Consider the following 23864-nt stretch of genomic DNA (forward strand, 5'->3'; position numbering starts at 1 on the left):
ACAATTTAGATTATTTTAAAACTGGAATTTACAGCAAGAATGTGGTGCCCACACACAAAATGTGATTTACAGAGTCAAAAATACTGTATAATTTATGAATAATGCCTGACACTACAAAAAAATCTTACAATGGCCAAAAGGAGGAAAAGTAGAGACATTATATAAATCCATATATAAAATCATAAATAGATAACAAAAATTTTTAAAATTTCTTAGCAATATCAACCTAGAAAACAAAAGACTACATTTATTAACTGAGAAAAAAGTAGTGCAAAAGACTACTAGAAAAATTTTCTTTATAAAGATTGGCAGAGTACCGGAATGTATCGAAATCCAAAAGGAGGCAGTATGTGATACAACCATTGGAAACTACAAAATGAAAAGTAAAACCTTGAAGAGAGGACACAATAAGCACGTACCTGTTACTATAACAACAAAGATGTGGTCACCTACAGCTCCCAGAGCTAAGAAATACAAGTGGAAGATGGCCAATGTATTTAAAAAATTACAATAAAGAAGAAATATTTTACAGCAACATCAAGCAGAAAATGTTTCATTACAAATAATGATAGACTGCTGGAATAGGATCCAAGAAGCTGTAATTATTTGATATTGTATTCATGGGAAAATGTTGAACCCGTTGGGTCATTCACTCGCTAAGAAATGAAAGGTAATCAGGTTTGATCTGAGGAATGGGAGAATAAGTTCCTCAAGGGAAGTTTCTTGATGCTGGTGAGGGATTCTTTATTCAAATAATTGGACCTGTTCTCCCCTTCGTTGGATTGAACCTGATTGCCTCTTATTCCCCAATCACTGTATGACCCTGTAAGTAGGAGTGTACCAGGGGAGGAGTGTATTAAGGGTAGCAATATGCAATGGGTAACGGTTGGTATATCCCTACCCCTTGTACATCCATACTTCTTGCACACCCCTACCCACACCACTGTATGACCCCAGTGAATTTAGAGCATAAAATGACTGCATTATTAAAATTACTGTATGACCCCATTGAGTTTAGTGCTTTTCCCTAACTATAAAAGTAATAATCCAATTCCTTGGATCAATGGCCCTTCAGCAGCATTCAAGCACCCCTAGAAGAAAAGAGGATGTAATACGGAACCTATAGTGAACATGTGACATAAGCATAGCTCTGTTCTTATAACTACAAACAGATATGAAAACATAAATAAATCAACAGGTAAATTAAATTCAGAGGGTTGAGGAAGTGATGGTGAGGTGGTTTGGGCAGGGTGTATAAATCTGGGTAGCAAGGAAGGAGGGGTAAGAGTCATTCTAGGAAGTGCTGGAGGGAGGGAAGGAATAAGGAGGTTTTGAGTGCTAGGGGCTTCAGTATTTAGCATGCTTGTGAGTGTGTGTTAGTTTGAAGTGAGTGGTTCTTACAGTTTGCTGTGTTGTTAGTGTGAGCAATGTAACACTTATGAAGAGATTCAGGAAAACCAGTTACAGTGGACCCTCGTTTTTCGTAAGCACTGGAATTCGTAATTTTCGCAAATCGTAACTTTTTTCATCAAAATATTGACTCGCGAATCATTGTTTGACTTGCAAATAGTCGTTCGGCCCAAACGTATATGAACGGCCCCACACACCATTCACAGTCAGTGTGCCATTGTTTATCAGTGAGTGAGCACGATACCACGCATTCATACGATACTTTTTGTAATATTCCATTCATTTTAGTGCATGAAACTGCTAAATAAGCCACCATGGGCCCAAAGAAAGCTAGTGCCAGCCATCTGGTAAAGAAGGTGACAAACACGATAGAATTAAACAAAAAGATTGTAGAAAAATATGAAAGTGGTGGTGGTAGTGATAGTGGTAGAGGGTGGTAGTGATGGTGGTAGAGGGTGGTAGTGATGGTGGTAGAGGGTGGTAGTGATGGTGGTAGAGGGTGGTAGTGGTAGTGATGGTGGGAGTGTGGTAGTGATGGTGGTAGAGGGTGGTAGTGATGGTGGTAGAGGGTGGTAGTGATGGTGGTAGAGGGTGGTAGTGATGGTGGTAGTGATGGTGGTAGAGGGTGGTAGTGGTTGTGATGGTGATAAAGGGTGGTAGTGATGGTGGGAGAGGGTGGTAGGTGGTGGCAGTAAGGGAGATTTGTGCAATGTGGAATAGGATGGAAAGATCTGTGGAGGGACATCACCCTAACAAAGCTGTTGCAAGCCGTGTCGGCAACATGTACAATGACAATGTCTTGTCCCATTTTAGGGAAATTTTAAAGAGATGCCAGAAACAGAGCTCTCTGGCCAGATATTTAGTGCCACAGGTGTGCAGTGACTCAAGCTGGTCCTAGTGGCATTAAAAAACAAAGAAGGGAAGTAACCCCAGAAAAGGACTTGATACCTGAAGTCTTAATGGAAGGGGAATCCCCTTCCAAACAGTAATTTCTCCATCCTCTCCCCTCCTCCTGTCTTCCATACACTATGAAGAATCTTCAATAAAGGTAAGTCTCATGTTATTATTGTTTTATTCATGTCTCATTGTTTTCTGTGTATGTACATCTATATTTCATGTAAAAAAATTATTTTGTTTTAATACTTTTGGGTGTCTGGAACGGATTAACTGGATTTACATTATTTCTTACGGGGAATATGGTTTTGCAAATCATCAATTTCGCCATTAGTCACGCTCTCTGGATCGGATTAATTATGAAAAACGGGGGTCCACTGTAACTGGATGTAAGTCCTGGAGGTGAAAAGTACTGTGCCTGCACTCTAAAGGAAGCCTAGGGATGTAAGAATTCAGAGGGTCTATTGAATTGTGAGGTCTGCACACTTCTGGCAAGACAGCTACTGAGTGAATGATAGTTAATGTGTTTCCTTGTTTTGGGTCACCCTGCCTTGGTGAGAGATAGCCAATGTCTTTAAAGGAAAATTTTTTTTATAATCTGAACACTCCATAAAATATGCTGCTATAAATTTAAACAAATGCAACATTCTGGTCATCTGCATCATACATAGCAAACACATCACCAAGCATTTCTGCAGGAACCTCTGATTTCCTCAATTGCAATGAATAACATGCTTCTTCTACTTTATGTAAACTAGATCTGAACACCATCATTTTGTGATAAAGCTCCTTGGCTGGAATATAACCCAAAGATAAGAATCCTCCATGCATTTTCTTGAGGACATCACAGATCTTAAAGCACATTTCAAAGTCCCCTGTACTAACACACTTTATACAGAAACGCATGAGCTCTCCTGTAAGATCAGCAATACCAAGTATATATTCCTTTGCCTGCACAAGGACACTAATGGGCACTATGTCAGTTTGATCTTGAGAGCCAAAAGTCAGGCGTCCCTGAACCTCGTTGTGACTGATGATGGTTTCTGTGAGCAAGAAGAAGTGGAAGGACAGGGCCTCTATATACTCTTGGATTCCTAAAATACAGATGAAACACTTTATAAATTATGTTATTTGTAGAAAATTCCTTATTTTTCCAATAATATCATATTTAAAGCAATACTTACCCTGTCTACTACCTAACCTATTAAACTACAATCAAAATTATGCTAGGATATTTTTTCAGTGCTATTCCCTATAAATAAAATCAAGTCAATTTATTGCATACTGCCTTAGACAGCTTGATGCTGCTCATGACAAGCAGTCCTGGTAGAACTAGTGAGGTGCTTACACACATCATTCAACAGTCAAGAATGGAAATACAATGTACTACTATAGTCAAGGGTATTCCAATATTGCTAAGTAAGTGGTCAAAGGTGTTCCAATACTGCTAAATCAGTGTTCTATGATGTTCTAATAATGCTATGTCAGTGGTCTAGGGTGTTGTATTAATACATCAAATATGCAATATGAATCTGAACTGCTTTATACTGTTTATAATGGAGGCAGGTCCAGCAGATCTTACGGTCAAAAAAAGTCACTAAGTGACTTGCTGAGAAAAATATTGAGGTTTTACAGTGGCCAGGGAATAGTCCAGACCTCAGTCCTATTGAGAATGCCTGGAATATCATGAAAACAAGACAGAATTCTGCCATATTTCATCCATGTCGTGCCTACAGCAGGAGATCAAGAACACTTGGGTCAACCAGTTATCCATTGATTACTTCAGAAATTTGAGTGAAAACATGCCTAAACGACTTCAAATAATCATCAAGGCCAAGGGGAAGACAACAAAATACTATTGTAAGCTTTAAGTATTACAGTTTTTCTTCTATAATGTTTATATTGTTGCTTTTTAACGCTTTTCATAATAATAAAGGGGAAGTCCAGATTAATTTAACGACCAATGTAACTAAACTTAATGAACCTCCACTACAGGCCTCTGAGACAGTAAATAAAATAGAAGAATTTTCAATAACTCTAAGAAAAAATCTAGCCAGCAAAATCCCAAACACTCCTAGCCAAGTTATAGATTACCTCACTGATAACCATTAAAACTCACTGTACCTAGTATCAATTACTTCAACGAAGGTTACTTCTTTAATTATGTTGCTGAAAAATATTCAGAAACAAAGCACATACAGCCTCTCCTAAGTGACGTACTTTATACCAACGACTCAGATTTACGACGGGCTCTCTGACCAATATGCATACTTAAATAATGTACATTAGAGCTCATTTCCTCTATTCTGTTTATTAGAATGTACAGTACCCTACTGTATAAATATTTAGAAATATACTAAAAATGTTATAAATGGTGCAAAGGAGACATTAACCCTTTGAGGGTCCGTCCCATAGTTCTACGGCTTTGAAGCAAGGTTCCAAGCCGTAGAACTATGGCTTGAGCTCAGCTCCCTCAGATAAGCTGTAAGTGGTAAATTTGGGCCTAAATATGAGAGAATACATCTATGTGGTAAGTGTGAACCACATAAAACAAATACTGCAGCATGCAGTGCATAATGGAAAAAAAAACTGGATTAAAACAGTGACTTTGCAGTGTTTTTTATATGCTTTTTACAGTTGTATTCAAGATTTCTTGGTCTCATTTGATAGAATGGAAGATATGTTACAGTAAAAGAGGTGATTTTGATTGGTTTTAGAACTGGAAATGGCTTGAAAAGGAGCTCAAAGTTGTGGAAATGTTCAATTTTTGCCGATGTTCAAGAGTAAACAAATGACGTCACCCGTCTAATACATGTTAGCAGGTGGGTTTAGTATATGTTCACAAATGTGCGGATATTATTTATACAATTATTACAATATTGCATAAAAGTAAATCTTCTATTTTTTGGTGTGAATAAAAATTCATTATGTGAATAAAAAATAAAAATGTAATTCATTAGTAAAGCCTGAAAACATAACTAATAAACAGAGGAAATGCCAGTTTACTGCCAGGAATGCCTGCATTGTTTATTCTGGATCCTATTTTGAAATTGGGATATTTTGAACTTTGTGTTGAATTGACCATATTATTAATTTCTGATCACTTTATTGGGTAGTTGAAACAGTTGACTAGGCAATTTCTTGTGCTCAAGCAATAAAACAGAAGTAATACTAGTGAAATAGCTAAGAATTTGGTCAATTGGAATAATGTAATTGGCCTAAAATGGGAGTCAAAGTCGGCAAAATCGCCGATGTGCAAATATCACTGACGCAGTAAAATTCACAAGAGCATAATTTCATCAATTTTCAATCAAATTTCATACTTTTTGTTTTATTACCTTCACAAAAAGATTCTCTACCATTTCATAAGAAAAATAATTTTTTTTTTAAATTCTTGGACCCTGGCTGTCACTCTGAGATTTGGCCTCTGGACCCTCAAAGGGTTAAAACAATATCAAAGATGGTTGACACAAACCTGTTACCATTATAGTATGTGCCATGCTTAGCGATGAATTCATTTACCAACATGGTCTTAGGAACAGAACTCCGTCGTTAAGTGAGGAAAGGCTGCATACAGTAGGGCCCCACTTTGCGGTGCTTTGCCTTACAGTATTCCACTAATATGGCGATTTCAAATTATGACCAAAACTTGCTATATGGCGAGCAGTCTTTCAAATACGGCGCCCCCCACCTGGTTTGTTTACATTCTCTGTGAGCATATATCTCTATTATGTCTGGAAATTTTCAAAAATTTCAAGTGTTTTAAAATTATTGTGTATTTTACATATACTCTTATAATTATACTTAGGTGTACCTATTATTATTTTTTTATTATCACACTGGCCGATTCCCACCAAGGCAGGGTGGCCCGAAAAAGAAAAACTTTCACCATCATTCACTCCATCACTGTCTTGCCAGAAGGGTGCTTTACACTACAGTTTTTTAAACTGCAACATTAACACCCCTCCTTCAGAGTGCAGGCACTGTACTTCCCATCTCCAGAACTCAAGTCCGGCCTGCCGGTTTCCCTGAATCCCTTCATAAATGTTACTTTGCTCACACTCCAACAGCACGTCAAGTATTAAAAACCATTTGTCTCCATTCACTCCTATCAAACACGCTCACCTAAATATACACACCTAAATATACTTACACACTGTGCTGGCATGCAGGTACACATTAAAATCACTAAGAGTCTTGCTACTCTTGACACCATATAATCTCTTGGGTGCATTCAATAAGAACATAAGAAAGAAGGAACATTGCAGCATACCTACTGGCCCATGCGAGGCAGGTCCAATTGTCCTATCGACTTAAGCCAACACCCTAACCTAGTGAGGTCAGGAAGGAGCATGGCATCTGACCTAGTAGCACAAGCTAGTCAGGTCCAACTCACACCCACCCACAACTACTCATGTATTTATCTAACCTATTTTTAAAACTGCACAACATCTTAGCCTCTATGACGGCACTCAGTTTGTTCCACTCGTCCACAACTCTATTATCAAACCAGTGCTTTCCTATATAAAACAAACAAACAAAATTTATTTCTTTGCAAGATTACATTGAGATTATGAAATTAGAATAATGAGCTGCAGTGCAAAGAGAGCCACTATCATGCCTAGGCATTATGGGCAGACTTAATTTAATGGCTTACAGACTACTTTATACTAAAGAAATTGGTCATAGTTTGTTTAAGTTGTACTTTTTTATATTTATAGTTGACAGTAATTTTACTCTAATTACAATAGTTTCAAAAATAAATATTGAAATTATATTATGGGAATACAGTGGACCCTTAACCAGCGATGGCATTGATTAACGATAAATCTGACTAGCGATACATTTAAACGCAAAAATTTTGCCTCAACTAGCGCTTAAAAACGCGACCAGCGCTATTCGTTCTGTACCATACGCGTCCACTTTGGCCTGAGCGCGCCTCACTTGTCCCTTGGGTGTCAGTGCTTACAAGCCAGCCAGCCACTGCGGTCGCTTCCAAACATACAACAACTGGAACATTTCATATTATCACAGCCTTTGTAGTGATTGCACCTGCAAAATAAGTCACCATGGGCCCCAAGAAAGCTTCTAGTGCCAACCCTACAGCAAAAAGGGTGAGAATTACTATGGAGATGAAGAAAGAGATCATTGCTAAGTATGAAAGTGGAGTGCGTGTCTCTGAGCTGGTCAGGTTGTATAATAAACCCCAATCAACCACCGCTACTATTGTGGGTAAGAAAACGGCAATCAAGGAAGCTGTTCTTGCCAAAGGTGCAGCTGCTGCTGCACCACAGTCAGCTGTTGTTGTTGCTACACCACCATCAGCTGTATTACTCGAAGATGTGGAGAGAGTGTTGTTGGTGTGGCTTAACGTGAAACAATTACCGAGAAACGATTAACCCCGGAGGGTTAGCCACCCAGGATAACCCAAGAAAGTCAGTGCATCATCAAGGACTGTCTAACTTATTTCCATTGGGGGTCCTTAATCTTGTCCCCCAGGATGCAACCCACAACAGTTGACTAACACCCAGGTGAACAGGAAAAAATGCCTGGAACTAGTGCTCATATTGGTGAGGTTAGTGGGGAGGATGTGGAAGAGTTGGTGGAGGAGGACAATGAAGAACAAACCACTGATGAGCTGCTAGATCATCTTCAACAGTAAGAGGCCACACCTGAGGAAACTGCTTCGGAGGATGGGAGAGAGAAATTGAAGAAGTTGCCTACTTCAAAGATTAAGGAAATGTGTGCAATGTGGCTTAAAGTGCAAACCTTTTTTGATGAAAATCACCCTCGCACAGGTATTGCAAGCCGTGCTGGTGACTATTACACTGACAATGTTGTGAAACACTTTAGGATAAAGGAACGAGAGGTACAGGCCTCTATGGACAGCTATGTTGTGCGACAGAAGTCCAGTGACTCTGAAGCTGGTCCTAGTGGCATTAAAAGAACAAGTGAAGTAACCCCAGAAAAAGACTTGCTACCTCAAGTGCTAATGGAAGGGGATTCCCCTTCTAAACACTAACAAGATCAATGGTCTCCCCTCCTCCCATCCCATCAGTCATCACCAGATCTTCAGTAAAGGTAAGTGTCATGTAACTGTGCATGTCTTCTTCAGTTTGTGTATATTAAAATTAATATTTCATGTGGTAAAATTTTTTTTTTCAATACTTTGGGGTGTCTTGCACGGATTAATTTGATTTCCATTATTTCTTATGGGGAAAATTAACTTGACTAACGATTATTTTGATTAACGATGAGCTCTCAGGAACGGATTAATATCGCTGGTTGAGGGTCCACTGTATAACATAGTGAAAGTAGTTTACAGTATGAGAATGCTACAATTGGGTGTAAGGCAGTAATGTTTTGGGTAATAGGTAATTGGGAGATTTTTGGTAAAGTTAAATATTGAGTACACCTACCATCTGACTTACGACCTGCTCGACATACGACCACTTGACTTCTTACAACCATGTTTTTTATGCCAAATTTCTGGAAATAAACAACTGTTTGTGTTGTACACAGTGTTTTTCCTAACCCTTACAGTACAAAATATAGTACTAACAGCATAAAAAGTAAAGTAAAAAATGAAATACCAAAATAAAACAATAAAATAAAGTCATTACAAAAATGTGATATTGATATTCAGTAATAAGATTCGACTTACATCCATTTCGGCTTACGACCGGTTGGTTGGAACCAAGCTCGGTCATAAGTCGGATGGTACCTGTATTTAGTTTAAGGTGAGTAGGTGGTTTTTGAGAAGAGCCTAAAATTGGTGTTCAGACCTGGTTACTTTAGTATTTACTGGTAATGAATTCCAAATTTTGGGGCCCTTTATGTGCATGGAGTTTTTACACAGTGAGATATGGACACGGGGTAAATCAAAAGAAGATCTGTGCCATGTGTTGTGGGCATGTGTCCTGTTAAGGTCGGTGAGGAGAAGTTTGAGTGGAGGGTTTATGTTTGAGTGTAGTGTCCTGTGTGTGTAGTAGGCACATGAATAAGTATGGATGTCCTTAATGGTGAGCAGTTTTAGACTTTTGAATATTGGTGGAGTATGCTGTCAGGAGTGGGAATTTATCATCATTCTGACTGCAGCCTTTTGCTGGGTTATTAGTGGTCTTAGGTGATTTAATATTGTTGATCCCCATGCACAAATCCCATATGTGAGATAAGGGTAGATGAGTGAATGATACAGTGCAAGAGAGCTGATTGTGGAACATAGTACTGTATCTTTGATAGTATGCCTACTGTCTTAGAGATTTTCTTAGAAATTTGTTGTGTGTGTGTCTGGAATTTGAGGCTACTGTCAAGGTGGATTCCTAGGAATTTTCCCTCTGTGAGTCTTGTGGTGGGTGATCCATTTAGCGTTATGCTTAGTGTAACATTTGTAGCTCTGTTTCCAAACAGAATGAAATAGGCTTAGTCATTATTGAGGGTAAGCCTATTTGTTATCATCCAGGTAGTTATTTTCTGCAATTCGGCATTAACAGTATTAGCCAGTATGACTAGGTTTGGGTGAAAGAAGATGTATGTTGTGTCATCTGCAAATAATATGGGTTTGAGCAGCTGTGATGCATTCAGTAGGTCACTGATGTAAATGAGAAATATGAGTGGGCTAAGGACACTTCCTTGTTGGACACCAACTGTGATTGGTTGAGTGGAAGAGTTTGCTCCATTTGCATACACATATTGGCTTCTTGTCAGTATTGCTACTTAATCCCTACATACAGGCTTGTGTAGTTATCGTAGATCATATCATCCACATATACATTTAGGCTCCCTGCTCAGCTAGGCCCAGTGGCTAGCATGTGTGACATCACACAGTGACTCATGTGAGCATCTTTCACCCTGCCCCTCTCTCAGATCCAGTGTAGGGTTCAAGGCAACAGGTAGGCTGGGCTAAGTTTCCCTCACGACTCTGCCAATATAAGTGATTACAACCAAACAAGTGTGTTTATCTTCAACCATCATATCTCCAAGGTGGATGCGGAGGGTCCATAATTCTGACAATTACGGTGATATAAGGAGATAAAATTCTACTGAGCCGGCAGCCATTTTGTGATTGTCCCTAGGCCTGCAGCAAGAGAGAAGCTATCTTCCCATCCCAAGCCAGCACCCACCAGCCTGTCTGCACTGCTTCCTGGTTAGTCCTTGTGCCTTTTCTGCTTATTTGCATAACTTCCAAGGGGTTGACCCAGATTTGCAAATTAAGCCAAGCCAGTCTGTGGGGAGAGACTAAGCCCTAAGCCATCCAGCCTGCTTAGTACCAGCCTTGCCTGTAAGTCCCAGCCTTGCCTGATAAGCCAGACTCCCAACCTGCTGTGCTCATTATTACAAGATTTCAACCCATCCCAGTCGTGTGAAGAGCTTAAGCCAGCAAGCTGACCCAGCTGACTAAACACAGTACTCGAGCAAGCCATGTGAGTTCCAGCCTTCATTATCTCTTTGTGCTCCAAGTTTCAAGCCATCCTGAGTGCTAATACCATCCCTGTAGTGTTGTGGTACTTTTTTAAGCCATCCAGCTTAAAATCTTCACATGTGAGAGTGTGGGTGCCAACCAGTTATCCTGGGTTATGCCGCTCTTACCCGCCTCGTGACTCACTCAGTGCGCTGCATCCCTCACCCACACCTACCACTGCCATTGCTCACGTGTGACTTCTTCACCCTTTTACCGGGTTCTATCACCATCTTCACAGCTCACATGGAGGGTCAAGACCCAAGATTGCTTCCTCGTACCTGTGCGCCAATGACAAAGCCTAGCTATGTGGGTTCCTCGAGATTAAGCGCAGAATTCTTTGAGAATTCGACTAGTGGGAGAGCACTGCCGCCAGCTACAATCACTTCCCTCACCTCCTCACCACCTGTGTTGCTCCCAGACTTCAAGCAAGCATTATAGCAATTTTGTAGAGACATTTGCAAGTGTTTGAGACATTTCCTCAGTCTATAGTGCATTCTTAGTAACATTCTGTGACTTGTGATTACAGACTCAGTGTTCATTAGATTCTGTTTGCAATAAATTTTTTTTTCTAGTGTTCTCTTGTTTAATTTTCGTGTTCCTTCTTTATATCTGAAGTACATACTATTTTTTTCTTTTTCTTTTTTTCTCTGTTGTGTGCAATATATATATTTTGTGTTGACTCTCAACACTGCTGCGAGCAATATAAAGTTGTGTTTACGATTCTCAATTCTCCCGTATGCGCAGAATTGTGCTTATCTGCAAAGTCATTCATTCAGTGAAGTACTTCAGTAAATTGTTTACCTTGTGTTCTGCTCCATATTTCAGTGTTGTGAATCATACATTTTTTTTTCCCAGTACCTACATCATTAATTTTTTTATTTTTCCCCAGCATTTTTCTTTATAATTTCCTACTGATTTTGTGTTCATTCAGTTCCCATTTTTTTCCCAGTGTGTTTTATTCCCATTTTAATGTGTGTTGAGTATTCTTTTGTGTTAATTATTATTTAGCCAGTGTCTAATTCATTCTACTTCCACAGACAATAGTGCTATTATCTTGTCTGCAAGCAAGCGATTTATTTACCATTTCGTCAACACAAGACCTTATTGCTGCCTTTGTTTTGTTTAATTGTATGTGCAAATTAATTGCATTACTACTACTATTACAACTTATATTACTACTACTACTACTACTACCACTAGTATTACACCTCACTCTAAGCCTATATATACCCTGTGCATCCATACATCGTTTGTAACGGCTTGACAAAGCTCCTGGAGAGTGAAATGTTGCCACAATAAAAATGTCACATTAGTTTCACTTGTGTACTTTTACTTTACAAATTGCAATAGTGCTAAAGTACATTTCAATGCAATATTCTGTGATTCTAGTTCCACATTTACTTGTATTCTCAATGCATCATATTTTAATACTTGTGTGCCAATTATTTGTTTTTTTAGATTATTGTTTTCCCAGTGTATTTTTATTTTGCACAAGATTATTGATTCTATTTTATCGTTTTTGACTGATTTATCAGTTATTATTGAATTTCTTTATTGACTTGAGAGTCGAGACAACTCACCATGCCATTAATTCAAATTACAGTAAGAGTTCCCTTGAACATCAAAGTGTTGCTTTATCTAGTTGAGTAAATTTCTGTGAGTTTTCCTTGCTCTGAAGTGTGTCTTGTCAATTCTCATTACTTATGCAGATTAGTTAAGCATTTTCTCCCATTTAAGCCATATTTGAAATTCTCGTGTTCATTCCTTGCAATCATGTCTCAAGTACTTTCGAGCGATTTTTTTTTTTTTAACAAGTCGGCCGTCTCCCCAAAAAGAAAATACGTACTTTCATCATCATTCAACACTTTCACCTCACTCATACATAATCACTGTTTTTGCAGAGGTGCCCAGAATACAGCAGTTTAGAAGTATATACATATAAAAATACACAATATATCCCTCCAAACCACCAATATCCCAAACCCCTCCTTTAGAGTGCAGGCATTGTACTTCCCACTTCCAGGACTCAAGTCCGGTTATATAAAATAACCGGTTTCCCTGAATCCCTTCACTAAATATTACCCTACTCACACTCCAACAGATCGTCAGGTCCCAAATACCATTCGTTTCCATTCACTCCTATCTAACACACTCATGCACGCTTGCTGGAAGTCCAAACCCCTCGCCCACAACATCTCCTTTACCCTCTCCCTCCAACCTTTTCGAGGACGACCCCTACCCCGCCTTCCTTCCCCTACAGATTTATACGCTCTCTATGTCATTCTACTTTGATCCATTCTCTCTAAATGACAAAACCACCTCAACAAACCCTCTTCAGCCCTCTGACTAATACTTTTATTAACTCCACACCTCCTAATTTCCACACTCCGAATTTTCTGCATAATATTTACACCACACATTGCCCTTAGACAGGACATCTCCACTGCCTCTAATCGCCTCCTCGCTGCAGCATTTACAACCCAAGCTTCACACCCATATAAGAGTGTTCATACTACTATACTTTCATACATTCCCTTCTTTGCCTCCATGGATAACATTTTTTCTGTCTCCACATATACCTCAATGTACCACTCACCTGTTCTCCTTCATCAATTCTATGATTAACCTCATCCTTCATAAATCCATCCGCTGACATGTCAACTCCCAAATATTTAAAAACATTCACTTCTTCCATACTCCTCCCCAATTTGATATCCAATTTTTCTTTATTTAAATCATTTGATACCCTCATCACCTTACTCTTTTCTATGTTCACTTACAACTTTGTACCTTTACACACACTCCCAAATTCGTCCACTAACCTTTGCAATTTTTCTTTAGAATCTCCCATAAGCATAGTATCATCAGCAAAAAGTAACTGTGTCACTTCCCATTTTGTATTTAATTCCCCATAATTTAATCCCACCCCTCTCCCAAACACCCTTGCATTTACTTCTTTTACAACCCCATCTATAAATATATTAAACAACCATGGTGACATTACACATCCCTGTCTAAGACCTACTTTTACCGGGAAGTAGTCTCCCTCTCTTCTACACACCCTAACCTGAGCCTCACTATCCTCATAAAAACTCTTTACAACATTTATTAACTTACCACCTATTCCATATACTTGCAACATCTGCCACATTGCTCTCCTATCCACTCTATCATATGCCTTTTCTAAATCCATAAATGCAATAAAAACTTCCCTACCTTTATCTAAATACAGTGGACCCCCGGTTAACGATTTTAATCCGTGCAAGAGGGGTAATTGTTATGCGAAATAATCGTTATGTGAATGAATTTTCCCCATAAGAAATAATGGAAATAAAATTAATCCGTGCAAGACACCCAAAAGTATGAAAAAAAATTTTTTTTTACCACATGAAATATTAATTTTAATACACACAAACTGAAAAAGGCATGCACACTTACATGACACTTACTTTTATTGAAGATCTGGTGATGATTGATGGGATGGGAGGAGGGGAGAGCATTATCTTCTTACTGTTTAGAAGGGGAATCCCCTTCCATTAGGACTTGAGGTAGTAAGTCCTTTTCTGGGGTTACTTCCCTTCTTTTTTTAATGCCACTAGGGCCAGCTTCAGAGTCACTGGACTTCTTTCGCACAAGATATCTGTCCATAGTGGCCTGTACCTCTCGTTCCTTTATCACTTCCCTAAAGTGTTTCACAACATTGTCAGTGTAATAGTCACCAGCACGGCTTGCAATAGCTGTGTGAGGGTGATTTTCATCCATGAAGGTTTGCACTTCAAGCCACTTTGCACAGATTTCCTTTATCTTTGTAGTAGGCAACTTCTTCAATTTCTCTCTCCCCTCCTCTGAACCAGTTTCCCCAGGTCTGGCCTCTTGCTCTTGAAGTTGATCTATCAGCTCATCAGTGGTTAGTTCTTCATTGTCCTCCTCCACCAACTCTTCCACATCCTCCCCACTAACCTCCAACCCCAAGGACTTTCCCAATGCCACAATGGATTCCTCAACTGGCATACTCCTCTCAGGGTTAGCCTCAAACCCTTCAAAATCCCTTTGGTCTACACATTCTGGCCACAGTTTCTTCCAAGCAGAGTTCAAGGTCCTCTTAGTCACTCCCTCCCAAGCCTTACCTATAAGGTTTACACAATTGAGGATATTAAAGTGATCTCTCCAAAACTCTCTTAGAGTCAGTTGAGTTTCTGAGGTCATTACAAAGCACCTTTCAAACAGAGCTTTTGTGTACAGTTTCTTGAAGTTGGAAATAACCTGCTGGTCCATGGGCTGCAGGAGAGGAGTGGTATTAGGAGGCAAAAACTTGATGTTAATGAATTTCATGTCCCCATAAAGTCGCTCTGCCACGTCTGTAGGATGACCAGGGGCATTGTCTAACACCAGGAGGCACTTAAGTTCTAATTTCTTTTCAGTTAGGTAATCTTTCACATTGGGGGCAAATGCATGGTGTAACCAGTTATAGAAAAATTCCCTAGTGACCCATGCCTTACTGTTTGCCCTCCACAGCACACACAAATTATCCTTGAGGACATTCTTTTGCCTGAACGCTCTGGGAGTTTCAGAGTGATACACTAATAAAGGCTTCACTTTGCAATCACCAGTAGCATTGGCACACATGAGAAGAGTAAGCCTGTCTTTCATAGGCTTATGTCCTGGGAGTGCCTTTTCCTCCTGAGTAATGTAGGTCCTGCTTGGCATTTTCTTCCAGAACAGGCCTGTTTCATCACAATTAAACACTTGTTCAGGTTTCAGTCCTTCAGTTTCTATATACTCCTTGAATTCCTGCACATATTTTTCAGCTGCTTTGTGGTCCGAACTGGCAGCCTCACCATGCCTTATCACACTATGGATGCCACTACGCTTCTTAAATCTCTCAAACCAACCTTTGCTGGCCTTAAATTCACTCACATCATCACTAGTTGCAGGCCTTTTTTTAATTAAATCGTCATGCAACTTCCTAGCCTTTTCACATATGATCGCTTGAGAGACGCTATCTCCTGCTAGCTGTTTTTCATTTATCCACACCAATAAGAGTCTCTCAACATCTTCCATCACTTGCGATCTTTGTTTCGAAAACACAGTTAAACCTTTGGCAAGAACAGCTTCCTTGATTGTCTTTTTGGTGCCCACAATAGTAGCGATGGTTGATTGGGGTTTCTTGTACAACTTGACTAGGTCGGCAATACGCACTCCACTTTCATACTTATCAATGATCTCTTTCTTCATTTCAATGGGTATCCTTACCCTTATTGGTGTACGGTTGGCACTAGAAGCTTTCTTGGGGCCCATGGTCACTTATTTTCCAGAAACACCACCGAAAACACTGTAATAATACGAAATATTCCGAGTGTATGCTTGGATGTTAGCGTGGAGGCTGCCTGGTAAACAATGGCACGGGCGGCACATGTGAGGCTGGGTGAGGGCGCACATTAGACGCGTCTCGGACGAAAATCGGTGAGCGGGTTTTTAATCGGTATGCGCGGCAAAAATTTTGCGATTAAAGTAAGCGGTATGCGAAATAATCGCTATGTGATGCCATCGTTATGCGGGGGTCCACTGTACTGTTCACATATATGCTTCAATGTAAACACCTGATCTACACATCCCTTACCCACTCTAAAACCTCCTTGCTCATCCGCAATTCTATGTTCTGTCTTACCTCTAATACTGCCAGTCCAAGCAATAATGACTCAGTACAAAATCCTAATACAGTGGACCCCCGAGTTTCGGCTGCCTCGACTTTCGTGAAATTCGACCTTCGGCGAGTTTTTTTTGGAAAAATTTGGCCTTGAGTTTCGTGAAAAGACTCGTGTTTCGGCGACCATCCAGTACCCGTCCGCCCGTCACCGCGCACACCAAGCCAGTCTCCCACACCATTCATGCTCAGTGTGCCATTGTTTACCAACACGTGACCATCACCCCGTGGGTTCATACAATACATTTCATAATAATCCATTGTTTTTTGTGCTTGCAACTGCTAAATAAGTCATCATGGACCCAAGGAAAGTTAGTGCAAGCCCTTTAGTAAATAAAGTGAGGAACACGATCCAGAGGGATTTTGACGGGGATGTGGAAGAGTTGGTGGAGGACCACAGGGAAGAGCTAACCACTGACGAACTGCAAGAGCTTCAATTGGAACAGCATCAGACCACAGCTGAGGAGCTTGCTTCAGAGGAGGAGGAAGAGGGAGTGGATGAGGTGCCTTCTTCAAAGATTAAGGAGATTTGTGCAATGTAGAATGAGTTGCAAAGTTTTGTTGAAAAGTATCACCCTGACGAAGCTGAAACAAGCCATATCTGAAACATGTACAATGACAGTGTTGTGTCCCACTTCAGGGAAATCTTAAAGAAATGCCAGAAAAAGACCTCTCTGGACAGATATTTTGTGCGACAGGGGTCCAGTGACTCTCAAGTTGTTCCCAGTGGCATTAAAAGAAAAAGGGAAGTAACCCCAGATAAGGACTTGCTACCTAAAGTCCTAATGGAAGGAGATTCTCCTTCCAAACAATAGTGTACACTTTCCTCCTATCCCCTCCTCCCGTCTTCCATCCACCCAGAAGTCTTCAGTAAAGGTAAGTGTAATGTTATTATTAATTATTAAATGCATGTACTTGATTTCTGATTGTTTTCATTATGTAAATCTTTATTTAATTTGAAAAAAAATATTTTATTTTAATATTTTTGGGTGTCTGGAATGGATTAATTTTATTTCCATGATTTCTTATGGGGAAAATGGTTTCGAGTTTCGTGAATTTCGACCTTCGGCGGGCTCTTTGGAACGGATTAATCACGAAACTCGGGGGTCCACTGTAGTCCCTTACTGACTGAAAGACAGTATCTAGCTTTTGAGCAATGTGTTTGTTTTCATAGCTTGTATCTGAGATTTATTACAGTACTGCAGAATGTGAAGTTCAGATTACATTCTTATAGCTCTGTGAATTACTTATTAACATAGCCGAGCGGTCAGGCACTAGTAATACTGTCACTCCTGTCTGGAATCCAGCTCCTACAATATAGTGCACACAGGATAGTGTACAGTTACCTTGAGTTTCAGAGGAACCTCAGACAACCCTGGGTACTGAGACTACTATCCCTGCGATGGCGACTTGTTCAAGTAGTCGTTCCTCCCAGGGGATGCCTTGTGAAGAAAGACTATTTGCAATGAGTCATGCCATCTCTTGCTGATACCACACGCCATTCCAGAAAGACGTTTATGTGGCTAGTGTGCTCACTAGTGTTGTTGTTGTTGTCCCTTGTGTTCCAGATGGTGATACCATCCTAGTTGACAGTAATCCTTACAATGTAACAAGTTGTTCCCGTGTCTTCTTTCTGTGTTGTTAATGACTGCAAGAGCAGTTTCCTTTTAGTTGATACCTCCGTCACAGTGTTCGACTCCGAGCGACTACCAGTATTGTAGATCGCGTTCATTACTTTTACCCTGTGCTTGCCATAAGAGATAGTAGATCCGTTCTCCCTTGCTCATATTTTGTGTTATAGTGTTACCCATTTCAACTGGGGAGAGCCATCCACTCTACCAAGTGGATTACTGTATCGAATTACTGTATCGAACAGCCAAATTGGGTACTCCAAGCAGAAGGGTACACGAATTAGTAATTCCACAGTCACTTGTGAATGTAGCCCTACAGCTAGTTCATGATGCACCAGGTGTGGCACACCCTGGTATGAATCGTTCTGTGAAACAAACCAGAATGAAATATTTTTGGCCACGTATGGCAACTGACATCTCTGAGTATGTCGAGAGATGTAGTGTATGTATGCAACATAAAGGAAATGTTAGTGGCCCTAATCCTATCCAGGTGTATCCCACCACTAGCGAACCATGGGAAAGAGTTGCCGTAGATCTGTTAACTAACTGCCAATGTTCCCTCCAAGGCAACAAACATGTGTGTGTCATGGTAGACCATTTTACCAGGTACTGAGTTAGTGCCTATTGCAGATAAGACTGCCAAGACTGTAGCTAAAGCATTTAAAGAATTCATCATCTGCAGACATACCACTACCAAGTCCCTAGTAACAGATAATAGAGGTGAATTCTGTAATGAGATTCTTGAAAATTTATGTACTTTGCACAAGAGATGATAACCATTCTGCATACGTAAATCTTACCTTAGCAGAGTTGGGATTAAATGTACAAAGCCTGTATAATTAGATAATTAAGTTAAAAGAAATGTCAACTGCATGTTTTGTTATTAGTTGATCAGTATCCAGAAAATTTTGTTTTTGTGTGTTCATGTTCCCTCCGAGTTCCGAGATTTAACAGTAATGACTTGTGAGCTGCAAGTCTGCCTTTTCTGTTAACATTTTCTCCTTTGTTAACATGTATTCTTCCTCAGAATCCGTAGAGTACACGAATACAGATCGATCAATCAATTCTATCTTTTATTGTACTGTGATTGTTACCATAATTCGTAAAGCATTACACTACCATCAATTGCAATAATATCCATTCCAACATTATCCATTCAATCGAGTATATCCCTTTACCATTTCTGTGATTAGTTCTAAGTTATGTATGTGTTTGCTATTGTACAGAATCAGCCCAGAGCCACCTGCCTGTTCAGCCTATTGCATTGTATGTCAAGACGCCATACGTAACATGACCGAGCTGTCAGCATCACTACTGAATCCCTATGTATAGGCTTGTGTAGTTATTGTAGATTGTGTCATCCATATATACATTTAGGCTCCCTGCTCCGCTAGGCCCAGTGGCTAGCATGTGTCATGTCACACAGTGACTCATGTAAGCGTCTTTCACCCTGCCTCTCTCTCAGATCCAGCGTAGGCTTCAAGGCGACAGGTAGGCTGGGCCAAGTTCCCCTCACGACTTTGCCAATGTAAGTGATTACAACCAACCAAGTGTGTTTATCTCCAACCATCATATCTCCAAGGAACCCTCACAATATATTTGCATACACATATTGGCTTCTGTTACTAAGGTATGACTTTAGGTAGTTGAGGGAGTGCCCTTTTATACCATAGTGTGTTAATTTAATGTGCAGCAAATCATGGTCAACTGTATCAAAGGCTTTATGTAAATCAATAAAGATTCCCAGCAGTATATGTTAGTTCTAGCATGTGTATAATAGCATCATTTGTGCTTTTATTAGTCCTGAATCCAAACTGACAGGGGTTTAGTATGTTGTGTGAGATGAGGTAGGAATAGACCTGTTTATAAATTAATTTTTCAAAGATTTTAGAGAGCAGAGGTAGGTTAGACAATGGTCTATAGTTATTCAAGTTGGTTTGATCCCCTCCTTTGTGGATCGGGGTGACCCTCGCTATTCTGAGAATTGCTAGGAAGATGGAGGATTCGATGGATTTGTTAGAGTGTTGCAATAATTGGTGACAGTACTTGAGATACCTAGGTAGTAGGTTGGTAAACAGCAACCGCCCAGGGAGGTACTACCGTCCTGCCAAGTGAGTGTACAACGAAAACCTGTAATTGTTTTACATAATGGTAGGATTGCTGGTGTCTTTTGTCTGTCTCATAAACATGCAAGATTTCAGGTATGTCTTGCTACTTCTACTTGCACTTAGGTCACACTACACATACATGTACAAGCATATATATACACACCCCTCTGGATATTCTTCTATTTTCTTTTTAGTTCTTGTTCTTGTTTATTTCCTCTTATCTCCATGGGGAAGTGGAACAGAATTCTTCCTCCGTAAGCCATGCGTGTTGTAAGAGGCAACTAAAATGCCGGGAGCAAGGGGCTAGTAACCTCTTCTCCCGTATAAATTACTAAATTTAAAAGAGAAACTTTTCTTTTTCTTTTTGGGCCACCCTGCCTTGGTGGGATACAGCCGGTGTGTTGAAAGAAAGAAGTACTTGAGATGCTCTTTTATACATAAAAGGCGGTAAGTTATGTCCCCTGCCTTGTTTTTGAGGGTGTTGATGATGAATGAGACTTCTGTTGGGTTGGTTGGGGCTAGGAATAGTGTATTCAGGTAGGTGCCTGTGAGGTAGTCTGATAGACAGGTGACTGAACTTCCTGAATCTGAATTTTTCCAACTTAAAGCAATTGCTGCGAGTCCTGTCTAGGCTAGATATTTTTAGCACGTAATATACATCATATATTACGTTAGTAGACATTTCCATTAATCCATCTATGACATTTTTTCAAAATTATATAATAAACACACTATGTAACATATAAACATGATACATACACCCACAGTATAAAAAATGACATAAATATGAGATCTGTTTACCAAGCAGTATGTATGACGATCAGAAGAATTATGTTTTCTCTAGTCAAACACCAGTTACTTTAACTGTAGAAAAATATTCCCTTCGTATGCCTTCACTTTATCTATAGCTATTCATGACACTTGTGGGTTTAGAGCTTTTTTTATGATTATAATAATAATAACTTGTAATAATAATAATTTGTAATAATAATAATAATTTGTCAGAGCATCATTCCTTCTAAAAATTACATGAGAATGAAAGTGTTGATCTTTATTTATTCTACTGTACTACTGTGGAGACAACTTGTACACAATGTAAGGTGTTTGTATGAATGTGTATCAACCATAACCAGACTGTTCACATGAGTACTCTGTGGCTCTGTCATCTTACTCATTCTCGCTCTCTTGTTTATTTGTTTTTATCTCACTTACTACTTTATCTCGCCCTACATTAAGACTACAAATATTTTAAGGTAAGTAATGAGTTTACTGTATATACATTTTATCGCTCTAGGGAGCTTTAACCCCTTGACTGTCGCAACCCCCAATCCTGAAGTGTCTTCTGGTGTCGCAAAATTAAAAAAAAAAAAAAAAAAAAAATCTTATGAAATGATAGAGAATCCTTTCCCGATTGTAATGACACCGAAAACACGAAATTTGATGGAAAACTGACGGAATTATGCTCTTGCAAAGTTAGCGACCTCGGCGATATTTACAAATCGGCAATTTTGCCCCTTTGAGCCCTATTTTCTGCTAATTCCGTTGTTCCAGTCGACCAAACTCATAACTATTTTTTTAGAAATCCATTTTTTCTATTGATTGAGTACAAGAAACTGCCCATTTACCGATTTCAACTACCCAATAATGCAGTCAGAAATTTGCAATTTGGCCAATTTCACGAAAATTAAAAAAATATGACAATTTCAAAATAAGGTCCAGAATGAACAATGCAGACATTCCTAGCTCTAAAATAACATTTTCTTTGTTCATCAGTCACATCTCCAAGCCCCTCTGATATTACTCTTGCTTTCTATTTTGAATATTTATTCAAACAAAAAATAGAAGATTTACTGTTATGCAGACTACTGCAATACTGTAATAATTATATAAATAACATCAACCCATTCATGACTGCATATTAAAATGGCTAGTTGGACATTTATTGGACAATGACATCATTTGTTTACTTTTGAACATCGGCAAAAATTAAACATTTCCCCTGCTTTGAGCTCCATTTCAAGGTTCTTTTTATAGTAAAATCAATGAAAATCACCTCTATTTCTATAATATGTTTTCCATTCTATCAAATGAGACCAAGAAAATGAGAATACAACCATAAATACTATATGAAAATAGACCACAAAGTCGGCATTTTAATTAAAAAAAAAAAAAACGGTCGGAGTTTTTTTCTCATTATGCACTGCATACTCCAGGATTTTTTTTATATGGTGCACACTGATCACACAGACCCATTCTCTCACATGTGGGCCTACCAGCTTTCTCCTGCTTGATTTGAAGCCGCTAGAATTTATGAGTATATATACGTCAAACACGGTAAGACGTACATATACGACCTCAACAGTCAAAGGGTTAAATGTCATAGTAGGTGGGGTGGCCAGGCAGGCTACCTCCCACACAGCATTCTACGAATAATTACTTTTCACCTCTCACCCTACATCAAGACCATTAAGACTACAAATATTTTAAGGTAAGTAAAGAGTGTACTGTGTATGCATTTTATCACTCTAGGGCACTTTAAGTGCCAGGTGGGGTAGCCAGCAGGGCTACCCCACCTGACTTCTTACAGTAAATACTATTCACCGTTTGCCCTACATTAAGACCACAGTGGACCCCCGACTTACGATGGTTTCAACCTACGATAAAACCAACTTACGATGCTTGTCAGCGTAAAAATTTGGCCCCGACCTATGTTGAAAAACCGGACTTACATCATTCGTCCAGAATGCGGCCATCTGGTCCGTCTGGCCTGAGCGCCTCAGGTGAGCTCGTGTGACTTTGTTTACAAGCCGGGGCGGATGGTTGCACGCATACATTCGATAAATTTTGTATTATTCCAGTGTTTTTAGTGCTTGTAACTGCTAAATAAGCCCCGACTGGCCCAAAGAAAGCTTCTAGTGTCAACCCTGTGGTAAAAAGGGTGAGAAATACTATCATACCATGGTCAGCTGCTGCTGCTGCTGCTGCTGCTGCTGCTGCTGCTGCTGTTGTAGCATGGTCAGCTGTTACTGCTGCTGTACCATGGTCAGCTGCTGCTGTACCATGGTCAGCTGCTGCTGCACCATGGTCAGCTGCTGCACCATGGCCAGCTGGTGCTGCTGCTGCACCACGGTCAGGTGCTGCTGCTGCACCACGGTCAGGTGCTGCTGTAACACGGTCAGCTGCTGCTGTAGCACTATCAGCTGCTGCTGCTGCTGTACCATGGTCAGCTGCTGCTGTAGCATTGTCACCTGCTGCTGCTGCTGCACCACGGTCAGCTGTACTACTCGAAGATGTGGAGAGACTGTTGTTGGCGTGGCTTATCGAGAATACCGAGAAACAATTAACCCCAGAGGGTTAGCTACCCAGGATAACCCAAGAAAGTCAGTGTGTCATGGAGGACTGTCTAACTTATTTCCATTGGGGTCCTTAACCCCTTGATTGGCACAACCCCAAATCCTGAAGTATCTCCTGGTGTCGCAAAATTTCCGAAAAAAAAATAATTTTTTCTTATGAAATGATAGAGAATCTTTTCCTGATTGTAATGACACCAAAATAATGAAATTTGATGGAAAACTGACAGAATTACGCTCTCGCGAAGTTAGCAACCTCGGTGATATTTACAAATCGGCGATTTTGCCCAATTTGAGCTCTATTTT

General features: G+C 39.8%; 1 protein-coding gene across 4 annotated transcripts in view; it reads right to left on the reverse strand.

The window, feature by feature from the left end:
* Trax (Translin associated factor X) overlaps nucleotides 1-23864 on the reverse strand; it is a 142918-nt gene that overhangs the window by 109 nt on the left and 118945 nt on the right. For all 4 annotated transcript variants that reach the window (XM_070091453.1, XM_070091455.1, XM_070091454.1 and 1 more), the window contains one exon: nucleotides 1-3398. This exon is cut by the window's left edge and continues 109 nt beyond it. In XM_070091453.1, the coding sequence (XP_069947554.1) occupies nucleotides 2935-3398 (464 nt within the window). In that variant the 3' untranslated portion in view covers nucleotides 1-2934. The remainder of the gene's footprint in view (nucleotides 3399-23864) is intronic.

This window comes from Cherax quadricarinatus, chromosome 35 (assembly GCF_038502225.1).
Source record: "Cherax quadricarinatus isolate ZL_2023a chromosome 35, ASM3850222v1, whole genome shotgun sequence".
NCBI lineage: Eukaryota > Metazoa > Arthropoda > Malacostraca > Decapoda > Parastacidae > Cherax > Cherax quadricarinatus.